Source organism: Zalophus californianus, chromosome 1 (assembly GCF_009762305.2).
Source record: "Zalophus californianus isolate mZalCal1 chromosome 1, mZalCal1.pri.v2, whole genome shotgun sequence".
Lineage (NCBI taxonomy): Eukaryota > Metazoa > Chordata > Mammalia > Carnivora > Otariidae > Zalophus > Zalophus californianus.
In genome coordinates this window covers 66771309-66780258 of record NC_045595.1, presented here as the reverse complement: position 1 = coordinate 66780258, position 8950 = coordinate 66771309, and the positions used below count along the sequence as shown (strand labels likewise).

Below are 8950 nucleotides of genomic sequence, written 5' to 3'. Positions count from 1 at the left end.
TAAGCAAATACGTAAATAGATATGTTATAAAACATCATGCAGAAAAGGCCAGTACAGATCTTCTTCGACTTATGATGGGGTTATGTCCCAATAAACCCATCGTAAGTTGAAAATATTGTAAGTGAAAATGCACTTAATACACCTAACCTCCCAAACATCATAGCTCAGCCTCGCCTACCTTAAACATGCTCAGAACACTTACATTCAGCCCCTGAGCCGGCTTCTGCCGCGCGGTGCGATGACCACACTCCAGGCCTCCACGTGCAATGACCTGTTCTGCTTCAACAACATTAACTTGGATCCACTTACAGAAACTTATGGGATTCCTTTTTACCTACAGTACCTTGCCCACTGGCCAGAGTACTTCATTGTTGCAGAGGCACCTGGTGGAGAGTTAATGGGTTATATCATGGGTAAAGCGGAAGGCTCAGTAGCTAGGGAAGAATGGCACGGGCATGTCACAGCTCTCTCTGTTGCTTCGGCATTTCGACGCCTTGGTTTGGCTGCTAAACTTACGGAGTTATCAGAGGAGATTTCAGAAAGAAAGGGTGGATTTTTTGTCGATCTCTTTGTAAGAGTATCTGACCAAGTCGCAGTCAACATGTATAAGCAGTTGGGCTACAGTGTGTACAGGACGGTCATAGAGTACTACTCGGCCAGCAAAGGGGAGCCCGACAAGGACGCCTATGATATGAGGAAAGCATTTACCAGAGACACTGAGAAGAAATCCATCATACCATTACCTCATCCTGCGAGGCCTGAAGACATTGAATAACCATGGGCAGTGGTTCTTAGGCTGATGCTCCAGATATTTTATGGACAATATTATTTTCATTGGATGATCTTGGAGCTCTATTAGGAGAAAAGTAATCATTTAGGTCTCACAGACTTCAAGAAAATACAGGTTATAAACTTGAGGCTCATTGTTTCCAGTTAGCAATATCATACCTACTAAAGCTGTTCACTGTAATAAAATTCAATCAAAAAGGCAGCTGGGTCAGATGGAAACATTCCACTGATTTGGTTCATAATATTTACTATATGCTAGGGAAAAAACTTGCTCTAGTCTCCTCCTAAATTCTGTGCCTGAGAACCACTGCTACATATATATTTTTTATTTTGTATCAAACTGTTAATTGAAGCTTTAAAAGCATATATGAAATGTATGGATCTAAGATGTATAATAAAATGCACTGTAGACCCTAAAAAAAAAAAAAAGAACACTTACATTCACCTACAGTTGAGCAAAATCGTCTAACACAAAGCCTGTTTTATAATTAAGTGTTGAATATCTCATGTAATTGAATACTGTATTGAAAGTAAAAACCAGAATGGCTGTATGGTTATAGGATAGTTGTAAGTGTATGGTTGTTTACCCTGGGGATCACGTGGTTGACCCGGAGCTGCGACAGCTGCCCATGGCCATCCCACCGGGAGAGGATTGTCCCACACAGCACTAGCCTGGGAAAAGATCCAAATTCAAAATTTGACGTACAGTTTCTACCAAATGTAGAATGTACCATCATAAAGTCTAAAAACTGGGGCGCCTGGGTGGCTCAGTTGGTTAAGCGACTGCCTTCGGCTCAGGTCATGATCCTGGAGCGCCGGGATCCAGTCCCGCATCGGGCTCCCTGCTGCTCAGCGGGGAGTCTGCTTCTCCCTCTGACCCTCCCCCCCTCATGTGCGCGCGCGCGCTCTCTCTCTCTCTCTCTCTCTCATTCTCGCTCTCTCAAATAAATAAATAAAATCTTTAAAAAAAAATAAAGTCTAAAAACTGTAAGTCAAACCATTGTAAATCGGGGGACCATCTGTATACCATGCTAAAAAATACTTAAGGAGTTTGGCGAACACCCTCTGTGAGAAAACTGTAGAGGAGGCCACTCCTACAGAGAGTATTTTAAACAGGTAAAAGGAGTTGTAGGCACTTTTGAAGCTATTAAAGTGATACTTTCATTCCTATTAGGCTGCCGGTCCTTGCATATGGCTCCCTCCGTAATGTTTTGGAGGATGGGGAGTGGGAGAAGGGAGAGAAAGTTTGGGTGAATCTGGAAGCCTGGCCGTAATATCAAAATTTCACCAAATCCTACTAGGTTTCTTGAAAATATGACATTTCCTGGGAGAGAGACCTTGTTTTTTTCCTCACATTTTCAAAGAAGGCCTTGTTTAGTTTGGATCTCTCCCCAAATCAGGCACTGAAACCCGGATTTGGATGCAAATAGTTTATTTAAGAGGTGTCCCCAAGAGGCACAGACTGGAGAAGTGAGACAGGAAGGAAAGTCATTAAAAGATGAATTAATGAGTGGGCTTAGTCAGCTGGTGAACTGTCTGAGAACCAGGAACAAACCCCAGAGTTGTCCCCCGAAGAGGCAAGGTAGCTGAGGTACTTACCCACCACCTCCTCTCCCTCTTTAGGGTATTGCTCCTGCACTTCTACCCAGCTCAGCGTTGGCAAAACATGTTCCCATAGTCAGAGAATGCACTTGGGCAACAGACACAGGCAGTCTTCCTCATGTAGTAGAATGCTCTGTAAGCAAGCTCCAGAGTAAGCCCAAAGGGTATAGACAGCATCTACTACAGTGTGTAGAACCAAAAGTTGAGAATCACTGCCTGACTGAGAAACCCAAAGGGAAAATATACTCATGCTTCCCCTTCTTTCTTTGTTGCCTTTAAGCAACTTACCTGCATTGTGTTCTGCTTTTAGCCCCCCCGCGGGATAGAGGAAAGAGTACTGATTTCAGGACTAGTGATGCCTTCAAGTGGTAATTACGGCTGTAATAATTCAAGTTTTATAGGCTCCTTTAATGAAAGAAAATTTTTAAAGTCTAGAAATTGATGTGTACCCTATATAAGTAACCTGAATAAAGAAAAAGCACAATTTTATGTGTTTGTTATAAACCAATTTTCTCAGCACTTCCATGGCAATGCCAGGACCAACTGTAGATTGCTAGACCTCTGCCCCCCCACCTGTCAGTCCCTTATCACATGTCACATGTGGTATAACATCATCTCTTGTTATGAGAGGGGACAACACCCATACCTTACATAGGTGTGCTTCCTCCCTTGTGCCTGGAAACGGTACCCCCACACAGGCCCATATTCAAGTGTCGTGTTGAATAAACAGGTGGAGCATGAGAGTGCAGGAGACACACACAAACGAGGAGTGTGGAGCCTGGCAAGAAGCTGATATCTTGGCAAACCCAGGAAATGAATGTCCAAGGGGACAGGCACTCGGAGCATGTAAGAAATAGGTAGGTGCCAAAGGTTACTGTAGGAAAAAAATGAGTCTGTGCAGAAAGGAGAATCTTAGCATCGAGCTGGATTCTGAGCCAGAGAGTAGCTTGACTGGTACCATGCAGCCAACTTGATGAGCTCGAGCCAAATTAAGCAAAAGATGGGAAATACCTCACTGAGGTGGAGCAGGTTCTTAGATGCCTGCTCCATTTCAAACACTACTCTTAGGGGTTTAATATGTCTAAAAACCTACCTTATTAGGATGTTTATTGTAGCATCATTGTAATAGGGAAAAACTGGAAATAATCTGCATGTCCTTTGATAGACGACTGGCAATTGCTTGTATTTCAGGCTATATAAGAAATGTGTGTGTTGTTAGAATTAATGCTAGCTAAAATTACAACCCCCAAAGTTGACTGATTTAACCCAAAAGCTTATTTCTCACATAAAGTCCAATGCAGATGTTCCTAGTTCCTTTCCTCCAAGCAGAGAATCAGAGATTTTGGCATCTAATGTCTTGTGGCAGCATCTTCTAGGGCCTCCTTGGAGTCCTCCACTGGACTCTGCATTCAGCCAGCTGGTTAGCTAAGAGAGAGAAAACCACGAAAGGTAGCAAACACTGGAAATTGTGTCTATTACTTCCTCCCTTGTTGTGATGGTCAGACCAGGTTGTCTGACCCTAACCTAAGTCAAGGAAACTGGGACATGGTTTCCTGTGTGCTCAGGAAGAAGGAATAGTGGTGAGCATCTGGCCAGTCTCTACTGCAGCTACTAACTTTGATTGCCTCCAGGCCAGTGCTACTGACTTCTTGAGGAAGAGGAGTAGGAGGAATATGCTCTTGTACACATTGCATTTTATAAATCCAAATATTACCTGTTCAAAAAAATTAATTAAAAAAGAGGAGACTGTAAAATTATGGGTCATCCATACCGTGAAATATTACACAGCAGTTAGAAGGAATGAAGTACATCTATGCATACTGGAATAGATGAACTACAATTAAGGTAATCAAGCAAGTTGGTAAATCAATTAGATTTCAGCATTGCTTAGTTTGGGCTACTATAACAAATTACCGTAGACTGCTTGTTTAAACAACAGACATCTTTTTCTCGCAGTTCCGGAGTCTGGGAAGTCTAAGATCAAGGTGCTGGCAGATCTAGTGTCTGGTGGAGAGCCTGCTTCCTGGCTTCTAGATGGCTGTCTTTTCATTGTCTCCCCATATGGTACAGAGCAGAGAGCAGGAGGAAGCCCTAATTCTATTCATGAGGGCTCCACCCTTATGACCTAATTACTCTCAGAAGTAAGCCTAATAGCACATTCAGGGTTAGGATTTCAGTATATGATTTTGGGGGAGACACAAACGTTTAGTCTATAACATACATGTATGTGAATGTATAGAATAAGGTCTGGGAAGTGCTTGGAGGTGCAATACACATTTGTTTTATGTGTATTATAACTGTAAGAACAAAACATTCCAATAATTTATACCAATAACAGTGTAAATTCTTGAAGTACTTCATTAAGATTGATTCTACAACAGTATTTTGGGGGCCCAGAAATAGAAACCCCGGCTGAATTAATAATCAAGAAAATGCAGATTAAAACTAAAGTGAGATACCATTCCACCCTCACCAGCTGGGCAAAATTTAAAAGCCAGGAAATACCAAGTATTGGCCAAGATGAAGAGCAGCAGAAGCTCTCAGGCTTTGCTAGTCGGTATGTTACTTGATGCAACTCTTTGGAAAGCAGGTTGGTATTACCTAGTAAAGTAGAACCCGTGCTTTCCCTGCAGCCCAGCAGTTCCACTCCTTGGTATATACCCTAAATAAACTCCTGTGCATATATTCCGAGCAGGATATATGAAAATACTTATATCATATGCTTTATAATAACTAGCTAAACAAAGGAAGTCACCCAAAATGGAATGTAAAAACATCTATAGAATGGTACTATATACAGTGGAAAGGTACTTATTACAGCTATATAAAAAACTCAGTGATCTCCGAAACAGTAGAAACAAAGTAAGAGAAGAATACACACACTATGATTGCACTCACAAAAAGGTCAAAAGTAGGCACAATTGAATAAGCTTTTCTGTATTCAATACGAAGAGCAAGGAAACAAAAACTCCAGTTTGGTGATTAGCTCTAGGGAAAGGAGAGGGATGCCACCAGGGTCAGTCACGCAGAACACTTTCAAGATTCGGGTTACAAGTGCTCAATTACTTGTGTATGTGTACATGCTCTTTTAAAGTATATTTCATAATTTAAAGTTTGGTTTCTCATATCTCAGGCAGTACTGAAGTTTATGGTACCCCACAATCTGCTCTTTTCTTTCAAACTGAGGGGACTTCCAGCATGCTCTCCAACCTGGTTTCACTGTGCCTCCCTTGGCCCCTTTATTCAGACCAATCCTCTTTTCAGGGATGCTACTTTTCTTCTCCACCTGTCCAAGTCTCGCTGGCTCTGCCAGCTTCAGCTGATGGTCCGCCTCCACTTTGAATGCTCTGAGATTGTTCCAGGCCTGAGCAAAGTCATGTACATTTTCCACCTCACCCAAACCATTTCTGGGCATGGAGCCTGTCCTGCCATGGGCCCATAGTCCTTCTCTTTTTGTGATTATTCCTCTATTTCAGATTAGGTTGTGGATCACCCATTAGAGCAGGGAATACCCTATCACTCGAAAGGAAGTAAGGATTTTTTGCGGAGTTTTGGGTTTGGTATTTTGTTTTGTTTTGTTTTGTTTTTTTGCCCACCTTAAGTTCTGCCAGCATGATGACAATTTAGAAATGTATGAAGAACCGCATTTCTCTCCTTTCTGGGGAAGTTGGCAAAAAGGTATATGCCGTTTACTTCTCAACCTCAGGCAGGAGTTTCAGAATCTCTGAGGGTGGTTATAGTTTATAAAAACATTGAAAAATGCAGGTATCTCTCATTAAACTCAGGAAACTAATACTCATTTATCTTCTGATAACTTGGTATCCCTGCCTCTCTGAACTCAGGAACTGAAATAGATTCAGACAGCCTGGAACTTAATGCCTAGTTTCCTAATATAAATTCAGATAAAAACCCCAATAAAATCTTTGTAGCCACAATTAAAGTGCTTATGATGTGCCTGGCAATGTGCTAAGGGATATAAATACCTCATGTAGTCTGTAAAATAGCTTTGTGAGGTTTTTATGCCAGTTTTACAGATGAGGAAACAAACTCAGAAAGTTTGAGGACGTGCCTCCAGAAATTCCTGGAAATGCCTAGCACAGTACCTGCCTTGTTATAAGTGCAGAGTAAGTGATAGCTGTCATTTATTAGCTGGTGGGAATAGAGCAAGAAAGCATTCTGGGGATGAAGGTTAAGCAGCAGTGCCTGCTATCTGTCTGACTCAAGTCTGCTTGCTCAGGACAGACAGGTTTCCACCATGCGCATGATGTCATTCACACCATACTGCTGCTTGCCCGTGGCACACTGCCTCATTTCTGATTGCAAAATCTGATGGAGGAAATAAAGGCTTTCTCTCTGATTCTCAGGGAATTGTGAAGGCTTGTTTGCCCTAGCACCCAACCTGAAAAGTGAATTCAGATTTCAGGTCTACCAAAATTAGACCCCCGACTGCCTGGACATTGAGTTGGAAAATTCAGGACACAAGAAATGGGGACAAAAGTGCCCTATCAAATGCAGTGCCCAGACATTTATGAACTGTTCTCCATATGCACAGCTGTGAGCAGTCTGCCTCAAGAGGAAATTGCCTTCCATCGTCCAAAGGGACCTGGACCCCAGAACTGATGTTATTTTCCTGCTGAACGGCAGCGGACCATGACAGAGGGATGGCTCCCCGGGACCTTAGAGCAGAGTCTGAGCACCCCATCCAGCAGACAGAGAAGGTGTTATTCTACTATTAACAGACCCTTCTGGTTCAGTCTTATGGGGGATACTTGATCTCTCTTCGGTAAATGCTAACCCAGTGAGCCCTCTCCACATCCTCACGCCATCCTCCCATAGAGCTTCTAGTTGGACATGAAGATAATAAAGCCCACCTTGACCTCTTACATAGAATTACATAAAAGTGTCCTACAGTACGCCCTGCCCAAGAATTTAATCCACCCAAATCCTAGAGGAAAAAAAAAATAAAGATTTGGTAGCATTGTGGTAAATATTGTAGAATAGCTTGTACTCTCATGGGCCTTCTTATGTGCCTGGGTAAGCCTTGGGGAACAGCCTGAAAACAGGGGAACAAAGAGCTCCACATATTGCAAGAGCACCCACTGGTCTTCAGAAAGTAAAACTGGAGAGACTGTGTTGCAGCTAGAAAAAACCTTTATCAGTAAGGCGTTGGGTAATTTCACCTGGAAATGTACATATGGTGTGCATGGTGTGTTACATTTCACCTGGCGGGGAGACCTTGGAAGGAAGCAAATTTGGAGTGCCGAGAACCCCTTGGAGGGTTCTAGGGAAGCAGGTGCATATGCAAGGGCACACACAAATGTGGCATTCTTCCGGGTTAAGTAAACCAGCCCGTGGAAAATGTACTGCCAGGAGATGAGTGTGCCCACAGATTGCCTGGGGTAAGGGAGCAGATCTTAGTGCCATACCCTGGACGTAGAAAGGATAGAAAGGAATTTGCACTGTGAATATTTGGAAAGGAGAAGTGGACAGACCTGAGGGTAGTAGAGTAGAACCAGCAACTAGGATGCTTGCACAAAGCACCCCAGCAGAGTGTCTTAACCTTTTAACAGGTAACGTTCAAGGGATGGACCATCAATATAATTGTCCTTAGAGGACCATAGTTCACAATTGTCCATACCAAAAGCCATGCCTAATTCACTCACAGCATGGTACTCCTTCATACTGTAGGGATGAAACCCCTCCCTACATATAATGTCCAGACCGTGAGGGTCATTGCCCTGGAAAAAAAAAGGAAGAGGAAATAAAAGTAACCGTTGTGTTTTCCAACCTGCAGGCATTTGGACAGGAGAAACAGAAGAGGGAAAGAAAGGAGGGCAGGCAGGCTCCAGGGTTCTCATTTTCCCCTAGCCACCCTCCCCAGTCCATCCAGATCTTGACTGGGGGAAACTATGGAAGACAGATATGGAGACTATGAAGAACCCAAGAACATCAGAGGCTTGTGGACCACTTCCCCAGGTATGACATGAGGGAGGCTGCAGGCTGCTAGGAGAAGCCTCGCACTTGGCTTTGCATCGTGACCAAAATACTGTAGGAACAATAATGTAGCAATGATGGAGGGCAGAAGCTAAGCCAATGAAAACCAGGATACCCTACCCAGTCCCTATACTTGTTCTACAGGAGATCAAAAGCTTCCCTGTGCCCCATGAAGGTATGAGGAAGTGTTGTAGAGGCTTGCACTGAGAGTTGGAATGAAAAGCCCGCAGGGGTAGGACTTTGTGGCAGAAGGCAAATGTTGGGACCATGGACTTCAGCTCTGGGTGCTGGCATTACACTCCAAAGACCAGATTAGGCCCACTGCATCTCAGCAGGTAATTATAGGAACTCAGGAATCAGACCCAGTCTTCATGGCAGAACCAGAAAGACAGTACAAGGACCTGCTCACAGGGATCCAAGGCAACTCTTCTATCACACAGTCATATTTGTGCCTTACCTTTCCCATACTCCCAGATAACCATCTTGAAAAGATGAAGGGGAAGGGGGAAAGAGAAGCAGCATTTACTTAAGAGAGACCAAATTACCCCCAAAGACAATGTTTGAA

General features: G+C 43.3%; 1 protein-coding gene across 1 annotated transcript; it reads left to right on the top strand.

Moving 5' to 3' along the window:
- Nucleotides 1–238: 238 nt before the first annotated feature.
- On the top strand, nt 239–1078 carry LOC113918081 (N-alpha-acetyltransferase 20-like). The gene has a single exon (XM_035722811.1). It carries the CDS (start codon nt 239–241, stop codon nt 773–775), a length of 537 nt encoding a protein of 178 aa, XP_035578704.1. The 3' UTR covers nt 776–1078.
- The last annotated feature ends 7872 nt before the right edge of the window (nt 1079–8950 follow it).